Raw genomic sequence first — 18846 nt, 5'->3', positions numbered from 1 at the left:
GGGCCTTTGTACCCTATTCTGGAAATAACACACAACACACCTCTTTCTCAGAGTTCTTTGGAACCAAATGTTTTTCCATTTCACAAAACAAAGTACAGAACTCATTACAATACCAAATCAATCACCTTCAATATATTACCGACACTTAAATATAGTGCAATTTACATACACATTTCTCAGTCACATACCAATAAAGGCAATGGCTGTATTCAGTCATGAAGGTAATATCCTCAGCTGTAGGCATGTGCAACAAAAAGATAGAGTCCCTCTGAGTTTGAATGGACTAACGTTGACTTTCATATTGTATCACAGATAAATAGTGCCCTCTGCTGTTCACACAGTTGATAACCATATCCACATTGCTGAGGGCCATGCAGACAAAAAAAACGTACTCAAGACTTAACACTTACTGTAAAGGGCATGGAAAACATACACATTATTACACCAAATAGTACTTTCAAGATACAAACATAGTTACGATGTATATAGTAGCTCTTTTACACCATCAAATGTAATTTAGTGATTAGCTTAGAAATGGTAATAAATAAACAAAAAGGCACACGTGTGGCTTCATAGCAACATATACAAAATACAGCAATAGCTTATCAGTTCTACATCAGTAAAACACCTGAAAGAACATTGTAGTGGAGGATATTTTATACCTTTTGTCCAGAGACATGGACAGACTGAATTTCTATGTTGAGGGGGTTGTGCAGATTAGGCCGCATCACTTCAGTACACTTCTGTGCGCCAGTGAAGATAGGTGGGTACAGTAGTGATCTGGGAGCTGGAGGAAGTAGAAGGGAATTTAGCACCCATGTGCATACGGTGTTTGTGTGTGTGGTGTGTGTGTGTGTGTGTGTGTGTGTACCTGAGCTCCTAGTCTGGACAGGTAACGGTTGCGCAGGCCAAAACCAGACATGGGCCTGAGTTTGGCCAGCTTTTCCTCAGTCTGCTGACTGACCCTCTGATGCCTTTCAACTCTACAAGGACAGCAGGGGGAGTGGCATAATCATTTTTGTAAAAATACAGAAGTTTATTTGCCATCCTGAGACAATACTGTAGTATATGAAAGTACATTTGATCAGACAGAATGACAAGCAGATCTGGCAAGGACACAATGGCCTTATGTTCTTTAACAAACACAGTGAACATCAGATATGTAATAACATGCATTTCTTTTTATTTTCATTCATTTATAACATTTTAACTGTGGCAATTTAAAATTGCCTAAAATAACATGTAGTTTGAGGTCATTTTTTTATTGCAAAAAAATACAAATTATGAATTTCTCTCCAGGAACAGGGTTGGAGATCATTGCTCTAGGCAGTAGTACCCATAGAACACATGTTATTTAGAGCTGTTAGAAGTTTGCTAGAGAGATCAACTCTAAACAAACAGCACTCAGTACAATTTACACAGAGACTATTCTGGAGCTAACAAAGACAAACAAACAGCCATCACAACTTTAGTGGTATATGGATCGGCTTCCTCCACCACAATATTTGACCTAATACTATGCTACGGCAAGCCACTTAGTTAAAGCTCGCGATGTCCTGCAGAAAACTGATTCTGGGTTAAAGAGTTTGAAGCGATCATTCATTACAATAGAAAAACTATCAAAAGTGATTGACAGAATTATAATTTGATTTAGTGGTTTTCAACACATGAAAGTGTTTTTTGGCAATTTACTGAGGTTGGTCAATAAATATGAACAAAAAAACATTTATCCTTCATTCAGTTGTACAGCAAAGAGGGTTTCCACCCAATCACCAATGTTATGGCAGCCCCATGCACCCCTCTGATTCAGAGGAATGTGGAAGACACATTTCAGTTGAATGCATTCAGTTGTATAACTGACTAGGTATCCCCCTTTACCAATGTTATAGGTTTCATAAAAGTTCTCCTTCTTACCCATAAGCCAGGTCATTTTCATGAAGGTCACTGTAAAACTGCTGCATTCAAAATTTGAGTTCAAAGTTAAGAAATGGAACGTAATTATACATTGGGTGAATACTATCAAAAATGTTTCCCCTTTAAATTCCTTTATCACTTTGACAAGGTCTGCCTTAGCCTTGATGGTGTGACAGAGAGTAAAGTTTTACGAGCCTATACGACGAGCCAAGAGAAAAGGAATTTAACGAAGGAACGGCGCTATAAAGAATTTAACACAATGCAGATTCTGAAATCCTCCAGCATAAATCTGTCAAACTAGATGATGCGGATATGATTACTATTGAGAATGACCTCACTGCATGTGAAAGCCGGGGAAGAACATGGACTGGTTTTGCGTTGCCAGTTTGATGACATTGTCTTCATGATGATTACACAGATTATTCATTTATGGGCGTTTAGAAGTTAAGCATACGAACTGTTCAAAAACTTGAAGTAAAAATGTAAAGACCTTTCTGAACAATATACATTTAACAAAACATGCATAATATAACATTGATGGACAATTAAGTCCTTTCTAACACCCTGGTTTTAGAGAGATGCTTCAAAGATTTTTTTCTAAGAATATTGAACCAGTTCACCTCTTATAGCGTAGGTGATTTTACTAAGCAATAAGGCACATCCACACGTGCATTATCAGTCAATAACTTTACATCCCTGAAGTAAAAGTCACTCAGCCTGGGGCCTAGTTCCAAAGACATTTAAAAACCCTTAAAAGTCAGCTTAAAGTGCTTTCTGGTACCCCACTACTGACATTAAAGTATGATTGGTGCTGAGGTTTGAGGTTCCAAAGCATGCACACAAACACCAGTCAGTCATTAGCCAGCCCTCACACAGCCACGGGAGGGAGGAGTCAGTGAGGCGGGGAGGAGGAGTCGGTATGTGATGTCAGATCAGAGGGGTCAGTATGTTGGTGGGAGGGGTCAGTTACATTGCAGGAATGGGTCAGTGTGCAGATGGGAGGAGTCAGTAGGCTCCCTAGGGGGTGATTGACAGCTGTGGCCCGGGACTGTGTGACCTCTCACCTGGAAAACAGCACAGGGCCAATGCGTTAGTCTGGGGTACTCTGCACACAGCCACACACATACTCCAAAAGCCAACTAGAATGATAAATCCTTCTCTATTGCCCTTGTTGAATTGTTGATAAGTGAAACATTAACTTCATCCCATCTGCATGGGCAAGTCAACAAGGGCAGAGGGAAGGAGAGAAGACGTTGGAGAGGTATTGGGCCGAGCAGTGACACTACACACAAGAAAAGAAACAGGTTAGACCACACACAGACCACGCTCGCACGGGACCACGCTCGCACGGGACCACGCTCGCACGGGACCACGCTCGCACGGGACCACGCTCGCACGGGACCACGCTCGCACGGGACCACGCTCGCACGGGACCACACTTAGGAACAGTGTATGCGAGTTAGGAGAGCCAGAATTGGTTAAGGAGCAAGAAAACAATACATGAAAACATTATGCAGATTGAGCACCAAATACACTCTTGATATAGAGAAAGACTAAATCTGACTCAATCCAGAGCGGTCATATGATCTACTAACCTTGCACATGTTCATTCAGAATGTTGACTACAAACCTCTGAAATGGCTTTTCTCAAATGTTTTCAACAAACCCACTCGGGATCATATATGGTAGAGCTTCTCTTACAACATTCTCTGAACCGTCAGATAAGGTGAGAGGTTGGGAACTAATGAAGTTGCAGGCTTTTGTTTTTAGTCCAGCACCAGTTGGATGTTTAATAATACATTGATAATAGGTCCTTGCCTTTCTCCTTATGAGTGGGTTGAGAACCAAACGTTCATTGGCTCTTGTCTATTGAGTGTGAGAGGGGGGAGGTGAAAGGTCATGGATACTCACTCTGAATCTGAATTGGAGCACTTCAGGAGTTTGGCCCTGGCAGAGGCTGAGAGGTTCAGATCTCCTCCTGAAGAGGGAAAGGGAGTAATGGAGAGAGAGGAGGGGAGAGGAAACAAAGAGGGAGAAGGACAGAAAGAGAAAGGGTGGGGGAGAGAGAACAGGAGAGGGATATCAAGGAGCATGGTTAGTGATGATATCATAAGGCACGCTCCACAGTGAGTGGTGTAATGGTGTCAGGGGAGGAGGCCAGCTCCCATCTCTCTTACCTCGTAGATAATCAACAAAGTACAGCATCACCGCTGCGATCAGTGCCACTGAGAGAGAGAGAGAGAGACATTTATTGGTTGACTCAACACACACACACACACACACACACACACACAGAAGTGTTACTCACAGCAGACACAGGCACTGAAGAAGACCTCCAGGAAGAGGTATCCCTTGTTGTCCAGAATAGATCCTGCTGCCATGGAGATCAGAGCCAGGCCCAGGTTCTGGATGGACTGCATGCTGGGAGGTAGAAATGCCATGCATCATCACCATCAACAGCAGCAGCAGTATCATCAAGGGCACAAATAAAGGTGGCCAGAATGCAAAAGCCTGTAGGTATGAGGACGTTTTCTGGTTAGACAGAAGGGGTGGGTAGGAGAAAGTATACTTACAAGCCATAGGCTGTCCCCAGCTGATGCTCTGGCACCACAAAGGCCACCATGGGCCACAGGGCACAGGCCAGCAGGGAGTAGGACAAACCCAACAGGGACTGGAGGACGCAGATACACCGTACCATTATCAACACTGTTACCAACACCATTCACTATACAACTACATTATATATATATAAAAAAAATCTGACTTTGTCTTGCAGGACTAAACAAATGCGAGTGTTCAAGGACCCAGTGATCCAAGGTTGCATGTCCAAATCTGGTCCACTGCTCATTCCTGCATACACCAGGTTTCTAGTGAATGTCCTTCTAATGTCTCCATGGTCATATTCTGCTGTGAACAACTCTGTACCATTCTAACGGTAATAGAAGGGAGAATTGTCATCACCATGGCGATCCAGGGGTTCCAGAAGGTGAAGGCGAGCATCATGTGGGCTATGAGCGTCGTGAAGACGGCACACATCACCCAGATTACGTTCTTCCCTATCCTGTCCACCATGAAGCCCAACACAGGAGAGGCTGGGGCCGAGATGATGTACACAATACTGGGAGAGAAGAAGAGGGTGGAGAGAGGGACACGGAGGGAGAGGAAGGGAGGAGAAGGAAGAGAAAAGGGAAAGGAGAGGAAGGAAGGGATAGAGAAACGTACAGTTACAATGTGTTGTGGCAGTTCTTAGCCTGAGGTGAGGAGAGCTAAAACAAACCTCATTTGAAGAACTAACACAGGCCTCACTCCGTCCAAATGGGATCACTCGTCTTATTGAATTACTCTGGCATCTCAGACTGGGGTTAAATGTTGTGTGTTACCTGTTGATTGCTCTTGCCTCAGGTGGTGAGAAGTTGAACTTTTCAATAAAGAAAACCCTGCAAGGGGAAGACAGACAGAGGTGAGAGAACAGTCAGTCACAGCAGACCAGAGTATGTCCATACTATCACTGTAACATATCCCACCACATTAAGCACATCCCTGCTCCTGTCCTATTACTATAGGCACTCCTCACTGCTCAACTCAGACCAACGTACTCTTTATGCTGCTATTCCCTTTATTTAACTAGGCAAGTCAGTTGAGAACAAATTGTTATTTACAATGACGGCCTACCCCGGCCAAACCCAGACGACGCTGGGCCAATTGTGCGCCACCCTACGGGATTCCCAATAACGGCCGGATATGATGCAGCCTGGATTCGAACCAGGGACTGCAGTGACACCTCTTGCACTGAGATGCAGCGCCTAGTGACTATGCATAGATAATAAACAGCGAGTAGCAGCAGTGTAAAAACAAAGGGGTGGGGGGAAATAGAAGATAGTCCGGTGACCATTTGATTAGTTGTTCAGTCTTACAGCTTAGGGTTAGAAGCTGTTAAGGAGCCTTTTGGTCCTAGACTTGGCGCTCCGATATCGCTTGCCGTGTGGTAGCAGAGAGAAGCAGAGAGGGTGACTTGAGTCTTTGACAATTTATATTTGACATTTATTTGCTCAGCAGGCATCGACACTGTATTTATTCTATAAACTACTGACAACATTTCTCCCAAATTCAAACTAAAAAATATTTTCATTTAGAGCATTTATTTGCAGAAAATGACAACTGGTCAAATTAACAAAAAAATGGGCAGTGTTGTCAGACCGATCCTCCACCAAATTTCACAGTGGGTGCGAGACAGTGTGGCTTGTAGGCCTCTCCAGCCACTGACATTTGGAGGAGGATCGGTGATGATCTGGGGGTGCTTCAGCAAGGTTGGAATCAGGAAGATTTGTCTTTGTGAAGGACGCATGAATCAAGCCACGTACAAGGTTGTCCTGGAAGAAAACGTGCTCCCTTCTGCTCTGACAATGTTCTCCAACTCTGAGGATTGGTTTTTCCAGCAGGACAATGCTCCATGCCACACAGCCAGGTCAATCAAGGTGTGGATGGAGGACCACCAGATCAAGACCCTGCCATGGCCAGCCCAATCTCCAGACCTGAACACCATTGAAAACCTCTGGAATGTGATCAAGGGAAAGATGGAGCCATCAAACAAAGCCGAGTTGCTTGAATTGTTGCGCCAGGAGTGGCATAAAGTCACCCAACATCAATGTGAAAGACTGGTGGAGAGCATGCCAAGACGCATGAAAGCTGTGATTGAAAATCAGGGTTATTCCACCAAATACTGATTTCTGAACTCTTCCTAAGTTAAAACATTAGTATCGTGTTGTTTAAAAATGAATATGAACTTATTTTCTTTGCATTATTCGAGGTCTAGCAACACTGCATATTTTTTGTTATTTTGACTAGTAATTTTCTGCAAATAAATGCTCTAAATGACAATATTTTTACTTGGGAGAAATGTTGTCAGTAGTTTATAGAATAAAACAAAAATGTTCATTTTAACCAATACATACCAATAAATAGTAAAACCAGAGAAACTGATAATTTTGCAGTGGTCTCAATTTTTTCCAGAGCTCTGTGTGTGTGTGATTATATATATCTCCCGCCTGCCTCTCCCCCATCTGCCTCTCCCTCTCTCTCCTCCCCCCCATCCAGCCATCTCTTTGTCTCTCCTCCCGCCGTCTCTCCTCCCCCCGTGTCCCCTCACCCATATCTCTCCCCCTTTTGTTCTCTCTTTGCTTATGGATTGGTTTTCTTTTATACCAAGAGATGTACTATTCTGCCCTGTAACAGTCTGTCTATTGATCAGACACAGCTATTGTAATTTAACAAGGCTATTTCAGGTCTCCGAGTCCCTTTATCTTTCCTACCCACTCAGAGGATTAGATTACATGGTCACCAACTGTTAATACATGTTTTAAGCAGCAAGGGTGAAATGGAATTAAAGATTATATTCTAAAAGAGTTTAACTAAAGATAATATTAATCCGAGGTATTTTACATGACGGAGAATAGACATTGTGTTCGAGGGGACGGGCTTGAACGAGGGGACGGGCTTGAACGAGGGGACGGGCTTGAACGAGGGGCAGCACATAATCCCCGATCTACAATCACCTTGCATCCCAAATAACTACTTGTGATAAAAAGCTGGCCATATTGGTGATGGTTTTGGCTGATCAGACATGAGTGATGGTTCGTGTTCTACTCACTGTCCCAATCCGATGAAGGGGAAGATGGCCACGTAGTAGCCCACACAGATGATGAAGATGAGCCACAGCTGGAAGGGAAAGTCCTTCACATCCGTCAGCTTGATCACTTCCCCTACACACACAGAACAAATGTTCAACACACAGAAGCAGTCTTGGCTAAAGCATCACCTTGGGAAAGAGGTATGACAACAGCCAGTCAATAACCCACAGGAAGTAGTACTACGACCCCTGACCTCCGCCCCAGTCACACTAAAGCCAGCCCAGGGAAACACAGGCTACCTTCACAATGATCAATTCTGACAAGATTACACACAACTGGGAGTTGGAGGTTTCCCAGGTGGATAAATAACTCCTTAAATCATCAAGGCAAAATAAGATTGGCTAATGGTGACAGGTAACAGATTAGTAGGAGAAGGAATCTACCTCCATCACCTCCCTCACACTAACGGTGTCAGAATTCAGTGGACATAACCATAGATAATGACCGTCATCCCTGTCAATGTCATTATCCGGTGTTATTCAGCTCTGATTGGGATACACATCTGACGTGGTCATTATCCGGTGTTATTCAGCTCTGATTGGGATACACATCTGACGCGGTCATTATCCGGTGTTATTCAGCTCTGATTGGGATACACATCTGACACAGTCATTATCCGGTGTTATTCAGCTCTGATTGGGATACACATCTGACGCGGTCATTATCCGGTGTTATTCAGCTCTGATTGGGATACACATCTGACGCGGTCATTATCCGGTGTTATTCAGCTCTGATTAGGATACACATCTGACGTGGTCATTATCCGGTGTTATTCAGCTCTGATTAGGATACACATCTGACGTGGTCATTATCCGGTGTTATTCAGCTCTGATTGGGATACACATCTGACGCGGTCACAGAGTGCCATGTTAACTCACCGGTCCCTCCCTGTTCCTTGTTGAGGATCCTCTCGGCTCGCTTGTCCAGGTAGCCCAACACCAGAGCACAAACCAGAGAGAATATACAGGTCACCCCAGCTGGAGAAGAAGAAAGAGAGATAGATGGAGAGAGCAAGAGAGCGTGAGCAAGAGAGAAAGGGTGAGGAAGGGATAAGGGAGAGAGAGACAGGAAATCATTACATCAGCTATGAACAGGTAGGTGTGTCTCATGAACCCACGGCAGCACCATAGGGTAAGTCCTCAGGAGAAGAGCCTGGGAAGGATCTGTAAAGCCCTGTCTAGTTTAGTCTAAACAAACATGACTGCTTCCTGAGGAAGGCACAGTGATGCCGAAACGTTGGTAAATACCCATTAAATTGCTAGGAGATTATACATGGAGTGTGCGACTTTATTTTGATAGTTTATTCACCGTTTGCCAGCACCTCCACACAAACTATTATTCTGGGTGTGTGCCAGCTCATGTTTTTTTTATCTGCTTCCTTAGGCCCAACAGTCAGAGTAATTAGATAAAGTAGCTCAAAGTTTTACTTTGGATTTAGTGTCGAGAGCTGTTGCCGGAATGCTTTCAATTTCTTGGAGGTGGTCGATTGTTGGGACCGAGAGAATGAAAGCATCAAAGCTGAGACCGAGAGACAGAAGCTGTGTTTCAATCTCAAGGCCGTCAGACTGTTAAATAGCCATCAGTAGCACCTTAGAGGCTGCTGCCCTATATACACAGTCGTGAAATCACTGGCCACTTTAATAAAGGGAACACTCGTCACTTTAACCTCTCTGGGAAATGTGGGACAATAGCATCCCACCCCGCCAACAGCCAGTGAAATAGCAGAGCGCCAAATTCAAAACAACAAAAATCTCAAAATTCAAATTTCTCACACATACAAGTATTAGACACCATTTTAAAGATAGACTTCTCGTTAATCCAACCACAGTGTCCGATTTCAAAAAGGCTTTACGGCGAAAGCATAGCATTAGATTATGTTAGGACAGCACCTAGACAAGAAAAACCACACAGCCATTTTCCAAGCAATGAGAGGCATCACAAAAACCAGAAATACAGCTAAAATGAATCACTAACCTTTGATGATCTTCATCAGATGGCACTCATAGGACTTCACGTTACACAATACATGTATGTTTTGCTCGATAAAGTTCATATTTACATCCAAAAGCCCCATTTTACATTGGCGTGTAATGTTCAGAAATGTTTTGCCTCCAAAACTAACAGTGAATGAGCACATCAATTTACAGAAATACTCATCATAAACTTTCATAAAAGATAAGTGTTATGCACAGAATTATAGATAAACTTCTCCTTAATGCAACCGCTGTGTCAGATTTAAAAAAAGGTTTACGACGAAAGCCAACTTTGCAATAATCTGAGTACAGCGCTCAGACATCAAAACAAGCCATACCTGCCATGTTGTGGAGTCAACAGAAGTCAGAAATAGCATTATAAATATTCACTAACCTTTGATGATCTTCATCGGAATGCACTCCCAGGAATCCCAGTTCCACAATGTTTGTTTTGTTCGATAAAGTTCATCTTTATGTCCAAATACCTCCATTTTGTTTGCGCGTTTAGTCCAGCACTCCGAATTCACTAAGCGTGCGAGTTTAGTCCAGACGAAAAGTCTAAATAGTTACATTACAGTTCGTAGAAACATGTCAAACGATGTATAGAATCAATCTTTAGGATGTTTTTATCATAAATATTCAATAATATTCCAACCGGACAATTCCTTTGTCTTTAGAATTGAAAGGAAAGGCAGCTCGCTCTCATGGCTGCGTGCATGATTGAGCTCATGCCAATTTTCCAGACACCTTCTGAATCAGCTCTTCTCTCCCCATTCACAGTAGAAGCCCGAAACAACATTCTAAAGACTGTTGACATCTAGTGGAAGCCTTAGGAAGTGCAATATGACCCCCCAGACACTGTATATTGGATAGGCAATCACTTGAAAAACTACGAACCTCAGATTTCCCACTTCCTGGTTGGATTTTTTCTCAGGTTTTTGCCTGCCATATGAGTTCTGTTATACTCACAGACATCATTCAAACAGTTTTAGAAACTTCAGAGTGTTTTCTATCCAAATCTACTAATTATATGCATATTCTAGCTTTTGGGCCTGAGTAGCAGGCATTTTTAGGCATGCTTTTCATCCAAGCTACTCAATACTGCCCCCCTTTCCTAGAGAAGTTAATGTTTACATATTTTGCAGTACTCATCTCATATGTATATACTGTGTTCTATGCCGTGCCGACATTGCTCGTCCAAATATTTATATATTCTTAATTCCATTCCTCTAATTTGGATTTGTGTACATTGTTGTGAAATTGTTAGATATTACTGCACTGTTGGAACTCGAAACACAAGCATTTCACTATACCTGCAATACCATCTGCTAAACACGTGTATGTGACCAATTTTTTTATATTTTATTTGCCTCTCGAACTAAACTCTCTCACATCACATCCCCCCTCTACAGCAGAGGGGTATGTGGTCCATCAAATATTCTCTATTAACCAGTTGAAATTTGGTTAAATTAAGTACAGTATGTGGCTAAATTAAGTAGGCTTTGGTTTGAACTAACAGTAGGGTATGGATATATTGGACCCATCTCACAGGCTTAATGTCTCATGTTTTTTCCCTCTCTCAGTTTCTTAGTCTCCCCCCTTTCTTTTATCCATCCCTCTATCAGTGCTGAGATTAGAGAGCATTTGTGATAGAAATGGTATGGTGATGCAGACAGGGCTGGAGAGAGATATGTAACCTGAGGCTCAATGTAGACAGCAGGCCTGGAAATCTAGCCCACTCTCTCCTCTTGATCAAATATGGACACGCATCTCTCTCACACACAATGTGTGGTTCTGTAGTATGTCAAGATATGTGTGGACCCCAGGAAGAGTAACTGCTGCTTAAGCAACAGCTAATGGGGATCCTAATAAAATACACACACACGCACACGCACACACACTAGTGATGCGAGGTTTGACTCATAATGAAGGTCGGGCGGGTTGAATAAAGAGAAACAATTCTTTATAAAAATCCATAAATGTATAATTCTTGTTCCTATCTATAGGCCACACTGAGTTTCATATTTTTTTATCTGGCATTAGTGCCTAGCCTAAGATATAGGGCCTAATGGTGTGCATGCCAAATACATGCGCCAATCTCCAAAATGCTTTTTGGAACTTGGGCAGAAAATTGTAACACCAATCCACTGAGGCAAAAAGGACCGTGTCAGAGTTTAATTCAATAAGAGAAAAGCTGCAGAAACGTGAGGTGAAAATAAGGAAAAGGGAGGGAAGATTTGTTGGAGTGGTAAAAGAGGATGATAGCAGTGCAGCCGGTTTTGTGTGATGATTGAGGCACTATACAAATTAGACAGTCACAAGACTTCAAATATGGCACGTCACACCTGCAGACAGAGCAAGCCCAACCAGTCGAACCGCGTACCAGCAGGTCAGGTCTCCAGCCCATCTCATCTTACATGTACGCTGACAGCAAAAAGATAACACTGCAGGTGACATACAAGTTCATTGATGTTTGTGTGGACATTGTTTCGGGAAAGGGCTTCACCTCCATGGCACAGGGACTTATTAACATTGGAGCCAGTTATGGAGCTGTCAACGCCAACTCTATCATCCCACACAGACAGACGGTGTGCGAAAGAGCCAAACATGCTGCAACAGAGAAGGCTACACTGTCTGAGTCAATCAAAAATACTTTAGATGACGGTGGCGTTGCCATCACCACAGACATGTGGATGGAGGATTTCAAGAAAAGAGCATACACCGTGCTTAAGTGCCATTTTTGGACCGAATATTGGCAACTGAAAAGTTGCGTCGTCACCAGCGTGGAGTTTGAAGGCTGACATGCTGGAGTCGGTCAGCAAGCAGTAAACAGAAATACGGCAATTGCTCAAGGACAGAGACCAACTGGGTTGAATCGACTTCCTGTCAGTCTTCAAGGCAGCATTTTTAGAGCTAGAAGGAGAAAAGTACCCCACTCTCCATTTGGTGATGCTCTGGTTTTACAAACTAAAACAACGCTGTGAGCCAACAAGTGGAGATCCACTCTACGCGGAACACATCCGCGCACAGGCATCAAAGGTCCTCAACGAGAAGATGCTGCTCACTCCCACTCAGAAACTCACCACGTTCCTGTACCCAAAATTCAAAACACTGAAGATGCACCTCAACGAAGAACGAGTCGCTATGTACGACCAAGCCAGGAGACTGACAGAGCCAGTCGAGTTTCAGCACCACGGACCTGTCCAGCCACGGTGCCTTGTGTCGACGCTGATGGAGTTGCAGCACCACGGACAGAGGATTTCATCCATGTTAACATAATAATCATTAGGTCTATTCTTATTAGGTATTTTTAGGATTTAGACTGCTACAGGCCTGAATCATTAGGTAAGCCTATACTAGTAGGTTATGGATATTCATAGACCTATTACTTGCTAAATGGTGTCACCATGCCCCCTGGCCGAATAGCCAAATAAAGTATTGAAAAATATTCACATTACAGTTGGAAGCACAAGCAACTACGCCATAAAGAGACCAAGATTTAACTTGACGGAGCGGGAGGACAAGACAGAAGCCGAAGAGATCGACGGAATCCAGAGGTATAGACGCACTCACTTTTCCCTGGAGGATTGTGTTGGGGAAAGTTTGCTTGCTTTCTGGGAGAAGCAGGAGCGTACCTTTGCTCAACTCTGGACTCTCGCAAAGAGAATTCTCTGCATACCGGCATCAAGCACATAGAGTGAACGCTTCTTCAGCACTGCTAGGAGAGTTGAGGAATCCAGGCTCAACCTGAAACCTGGCACAGTGGACCCTATTACGTTTCTTATCAGTGCTGCAAAAGAAAGCAAGACAGACAATTATACCCTCATAACAGGACAGTGGGTACTTAGATTTTCTAAACTTTGGTGTGTTAAAAATCAATTTATTTTCTAAACCTATTTTTTCATTTGAGAGATATATATCTCTATATATATATATATATATATGAAAATGTCTTGCTTGCACGTACATACATACATACATAATGAAAAAATAATAATATAATGAAAAAAATGTTTCAAATACCGGTATATTAGCCCAGACAGGCAGTCAGCCAACAAGATGTCCATTTACAGTTTCACATTTTGTTTTGTTTCAGTAAAATAATAGGCTACTGTTCAATAGGCGCAAGCCTTTTAAAACGCTCAAGAGAAATGTAAATGGCTCAATAAATTGTTTAAGAGAAGAAAAGAAAAAAGAACTGCACAGCACATTTTGGATATATGCGGGTAAGGGTCAGGTGCGGGACTCAGATTTTCTCTTTAGCACATATAGGTCGGGTGGTTGCGGATGGGTTATTATCAGTTGCAGGTGGGTGAACAAACAGCTGACACACACTTTTAACTCACCGATCATGAGTGAGACTCCCAGAGTGGTGTGTCCTGTCGAGCCGACCAGGTCAGCGACACGGTTGTACACCGAGCCCATGATGTTCATGTTGACCGTGCTACCCTGAGGGAGAGGAGACAAGCCAACACTTCCTGATCAGCCACATAAATAATGCCTTAAGTATTTGCTTCTGTATTTATATAGTGTAATACTTAGCTTCCAGCGTGTTCTTACCAGCCTGGCCATGCTGAGCTGAAGACCAAACACCAGGTTGAGTTCCTTCCCATTGAACCAGTTCACTGCATAGGTGTTCTGGGCCACCGCCAGGGACTCACCGCCGATCCTACCCAGAGAGAGCACTTAGTTAGGGGGAGAGAAGTGGCTTGGAGCTGTAGCAAGGACAAGCTCTAAAAAGCATCTTACCCAAACACAAAGCGTCCAATCTCCATTAACCAGAATAGATCTAGAAGTGCCCCAACAGCAACTATAACCTGTGGAAATACACAGCGGTGGAAAAAAACCTCAACAGTCATGCTTAAAAGTAAAGATAGCTTAATAGAAAATGAATCAAGCAAAAGTCCCCCAGGAAAATACTACTTGAGTAAAAAAGTATGATTTTAAATGTACTTAAGTACAGTGCGGGAAGAAGTAAAAGGTCTACATCAAATTCCTTATATTAAGCAAACCAGACGGCACGATTTGAATGCATGTACAGCTGAAGTCGGAAGTTTACATACACCTTAGCCAAATACATTTAAACTCAGTTTCACAATTCCTGACATTTAATCCTAGTAACAATTCCCTGTCTTAGGTCAGTTAGGATCACCACTTTATTTTAAGAAACTGTAAAATGTCAGAATAATAGGAGAGAGAAGGATTTATTTCAGCTTTTATTTCTTTCATCACATTCCCAGTGGGTCAGAAGTTTACATACACTCAATTAGTATTTGGTAGCATTGCCTTTAAATTGTTTAACTTGGGTCATACGTTTCAGGTAGCCTTCCACAAGCTTCCCACAATAAGTTGGGTGAATTTTGGCCCATTCCTCCTGACAGAGCTGGTGTAACTGTATCAGGTTTGTAGGCCTCCTTGCTCACACACGCTTTTTCAGTTCTGCCCACAAATTTTCTATGGGGTTGAGGTCGGGGTGTTGTGATGGCCACTCCAATACCTTGACTTTGTTGTCCTTAAGCCATTTTTGCCACAACTTTGGAAGTATGCTTGGGGTCATTGTCCATTTGGAAGACCCATTTGCAAACAAGCTTTAACTTCCTGACTGATGTCTTGAGATGTTGCTTCAATATATCCACAAAATTTTCCTGCCTCATGATGCCATCTATTTTGTGAAGTGCACCAGTCCCTCCTGCAGCAAAGCACCCCCACAACATGATGCTGCCACCCCCGTGGTACCTTCAGGCATTTTTAAATTTCTCCCAAGGATGAACCAGACTTGTGGAGGTCTACATTTTCTTCTGAGGTCTTGGCTGATTTCTTTAGATTTTCCCATGATGTCAAGCAACGAGGCACTGAGTTTGAAGGTAGGCCTTGAAAAACATCCACAGGTACATCTCCAATGGAGTCAAATGATGTCAATTCACTTATTAGAAGCTTCTAAAGCCAAGACATCATTTTCTGGAATTTTACAAGCTGTTTAAAGGGGCAGTCAACTTAGTGTATGTAAACTTCTACCCACTGGAATTGTGATACAGTGAATTATAAGTGATTGTTGGAAAAATTACTTGTGTCATGCACAAAGTAGATGTCCTAAACGACTTGCCAAAACTATAGTTTGTAAACAAGAAAATTGTGGAGTGGTTGAAAAACAATTTTTAACGAATCCAACCTAAGTGTAAGTAAACTTCCGACTTCAACTGTATGTTCACACACATACACAATCGTTCAAGTTTGGGGTCACTTAGAAAATGTCCTTATTTTTGAAAAAGCAAATTTTTTGTCCATTAAAATAACATCAAATTGATCAGAAATACAGTGTAGACATTGTTAATGTTGTAAATGACTATTGTAGCTGGAAATGGCAGATTTTTTATGGAATATCTACATAGGCATACAGAGGCACATTATCAGCAACCATCACTCCTGTGTGCCAATGGCACATTGTGTTAGCTAATCCAAGTTTATCATTTTAAAAGGCTAATTGATCATTAGAAAAACCTTTCGCAATTATGTTAGCACTGCTGAAAACTGTTGTCCTGATTAAAAAAGCAATAAAACTGGCCTTCTTTAGACTAGTTGAGTATCTGGGGTTTCAGCATTTGTGGATTCGATTACAGGCTCAAAATGGCCAGAAACAAAGACCTTTCTTCTGAAACTCGCCAGTCTATTCTTGTTCTGAGAAATGTCTATTTCATGCGAGAAATTGCCAAGAAACTGAAGATCTCATACAACGGTGTGTACTACGCCCTTCACAGAACAGCGCAATCTGGCTCTAACCAGAATAGAAAGAGGAGAGGGGGGCCCAAACTTTTCAACGGTAGTGTAAATAGTAGTACAGATACTCCAAAAAACTACTTCTGTACTTTAAAGTATTTTTATATAAGTACATTACACCACTGGAAATAGACCAATTGAATTTGTACTACATATTTTGAAGTACAGCAGCACTCAAATACATCTCCATCATGTGGTGTTTACCTACCTGTCCAACGCAGACAAACAAGGCGAAGATTATCGTTCCTAGCCTACCAGGATAGGAGAAGCACAGTGACAGAAACTAAGTTGGGGATAATATGAAGTGAATATGAACATGTTCATCACAATGTTATCTCTCCTTGTGTTGCTGGAGATGACTGCCCTAGTTCCTCATAGATTCAGATTAATCCTCCACACACACACAATTACATCAGCATCTTTTGTTGTCAGAGGTTTATGGCGAGATTAGGGATTTCCTACTAGAGCACTGGAAAACAAAAACTACCCATATTACAGTAGGTACACATGCTGTATTGTCCATGGAGGAGTGTGGGTAAAAACACACCTCCAACAGGAATCCACACCAGAGTGATTACAGAATCCTTTATCATATTATAGAAATGTGACGTATAAGGTCCCTATTGTGTAAAGCTCACCTTATCTATGTATTGTACACATACAGTTTTTGCTCTGAGCAGCACAGCACTATGCATGCGTTGTGTGACTGTAACCAGGTTGTCACTGGAGGCAAGAGGTTAAATATCATGTCTGCGCCTGTACAAAACTGTTGTCCTTGGAAGGCAATAAACAAATATTCCATGTAGGGAACATGTGCTAGTGCAGTAGTGTTTCATTAGTAACCTGTGGTCCTACCTGATGCCAAAGACCCTGTCGAGCAGGAAGCCCCCCAGGAAACAGAGCACCACGTTGGGCCAGGAGTACCAGGCATAGAGTTGCATGAACATGGATGTGTTCAGCTTCATGTCCTGGTGCAGACCAGAGAGGAGAGAGAATGTCAGTGCATTGGAAGTCCAAATTACTAGAAAAGTATCTTTAAGAAAGCAAAACAAAGGCAGAGAAACACAAACATGAACTGAGTGCATGGACCAACCATACACTAACTATGACCTGATATTGGTCTGTTTACAGTATTAGAAAACCTTTGAGCACAAGGATAACAGAGACACGTAGCTATCCTAGTTCTAATGAGCCATTTCCTTGTTAGTGCCGACAGAACACCAAAGACGACACATTGCTTTGTATCACTTATCTGCAAGCTTACAACATCGTCATGAAGAGTCAACAGACTTGCACATATAATTACAACGTGGCCATAGAGTTATAATAAACTACAATACATTTTGTGAAGTTATTTTCTATATTGAAGCACGGGAGGAAGTATCTGGCATACAGCAGGCTAGACTACAATGACAACAGGGTGACATGACGTTGTCGTCGGTCGCATGTCACCAAAGTTCTGCATGTGACAGAAGGAAACTTCAGTCCTCCTTCCTCACCTGTATGACTTGAGTCTGCAAAGCAGCGGGGTTATCATAACAGAAGTAACTTCCTGAAACAAAGTAATGCTGTTAGTGGGTAGAATTAATACATTGTGTTTGTACATCAAAGAGACGCAACATTCTAAACCCGCTCTGATTTGATTGATACGGTGAAAGATAACCAAACTAACAACGACTCAAAGAAGTCTAATATCCAAAAGCAATGAGTCTGATAGCTGAATGAAGCCTAAACTCTCTCCAAAGAGTTTTGATGGAACCGCCCTGCTCACCGAATCCGAGAAAGCACATAAAAAGCAGGACGAAAATGCGATGAAGCAGTCGTCTCGGGTCACAGAGCGCGGACATCGGTTTGACCGGTCTGCTTTCATTTCTGGGACCTGAAGAAGAGATATCCCCTTCCTCGTCCAAAAGCTTCTGTCGCTCCTCCGCCATCTTCGTCTGTGTTTTGGAATGGAAGGCAAAAGGTTAATAGGACGCAGATAGTCAAATGACGTCCTGCTCCACGTGACTCGCCTCCGGTTGAGCGCAGCAGTAAGGAGCGCAAAAGTAGTGATGGGTCGTTCGCGAACGAGTCGGCTCTAAGAGCCAGCTCTTGTAGGTGAACGTTGGGAGCCGGCTCGCCTATCAGAAGAGCCGAATCTATTTATACAAATATTAAAAAATTAAGATATGAATAATCAAAAGATTTAAATGAATAGAATTAGAACTAATTCAAAGGACGAAAACACATAAATAATAATATAGGCCTAAATGCTCAAGCGCACACAATCATTCTGACTGTCTGCTCAGACTAACAGCCTCACCTGTTGTTCCTGTCAATCAGACACGCAGTGTCAACCAATGAACCAAAGATCCGTGAGGGAGGACCGAGCCAACTCACTCACAGTCACACACTTAGCAGCCGAGGAGAGAGAGGAAGGACAGCTGTGAAAACAACAGCTGGAAAATGAGTCGGAAGCACAGTATGGATGCTTTTTAATAATGTAGACAATGTTA

At 42.6% G+C, this 18846-nt stretch overlaps 1 protein-coding gene across 2 annotated transcripts; it reads right to left on the bottom strand.

The window, feature by feature from the left end:
• Window positions 1–41: 41 nt before the first annotated feature.
• LOC115163265 (major facilitator superfamily domain-containing protein 1) lies at window positions 42–18323 on the bottom strand. 2 transcript variants are annotated; one of them, XM_029714991.1, is made up of 17 exons: window positions 18120–18323; window positions 17848–17900; window positions 17204–17316; window positions 16557–16599; window positions 14324–14391; window positions 14135–14243; window positions 13921–14023; window positions 8480–8578; window positions 7562–7673; window positions 5295–5351; window positions 4876–5032; window positions 4488–4585; window positions 4223–4335; window positions 4092–4139; window positions 3826–3892; window positions 872–983; window positions 42–787 (listed from the first exon to the last, which is right to left on the bottom strand). In XM_029714991.1, the coding sequence occupies exons 1-17, from the start codon at window positions 18280–18282 to the stop codon at window positions 728–730; spliced, it is 1575 nt and encodes a 524-aa protein (XP_029570851.1). In that variant the 5' UTR covers window positions 18283–18323; the 3' UTR covers window positions 42–727. The 2 variants fall into 2 exon arrangements, with proteins under 2 accessions (XP_029570851.1, XP_029570852.1); XM_029714992.1 differs by lacking the exons at window positions 42–787; window positions 872–983 and adding an exon at window positions 1016–2978 and having other exon boundaries at window positions 18120–18322.
• Window positions 18324–18846: the final 523 nt, after the last annotated feature.

The sequence above is a fragment of the Salmo trutta genome, chromosome 26 (assembly GCF_901001165.1).
Source record: "Salmo trutta chromosome 26, fSalTru1.1, whole genome shotgun sequence".
In the NCBI taxonomy this organism is placed as follows: domain Eukaryota; kingdom Metazoa; phylum Chordata; class Actinopteri; order Salmoniformes; family Salmonidae; genus Salmo; species Salmo trutta.
Note: the sequence above shows the minus strand (reverse complement) of the source record. Positions and strands in the feature narration are given on the sequence as shown.

What these genes read in the sequence shown, in the direction of transcription:
- LOC115163265 (XM_029714991.1), bottom strand. Translation starts at nt 18,282, where the DNA reads ATGGCGGAGGAGCGACAGAAGCTTTTGGACGAGGAAGGGGATATCTCT. An exon ending in GGGAGTCTCACTCATGATCG is followed by an intron (nt 8,579 to 13,920) that starts GTGAGTTAAAAG and finishes CTTCTTCTCCAG; the next exon opens with CTGGGGTGACCTGTATATTC. An exon ending in CTGGGGACAGCCTATGGCTT is followed by an intron (nt 4,336 to 4,487) that starts GTAAGTATACTT and finishes TCTACCTCCCAG; the next exon opens with CATGCAGTCCATCCAGAACC.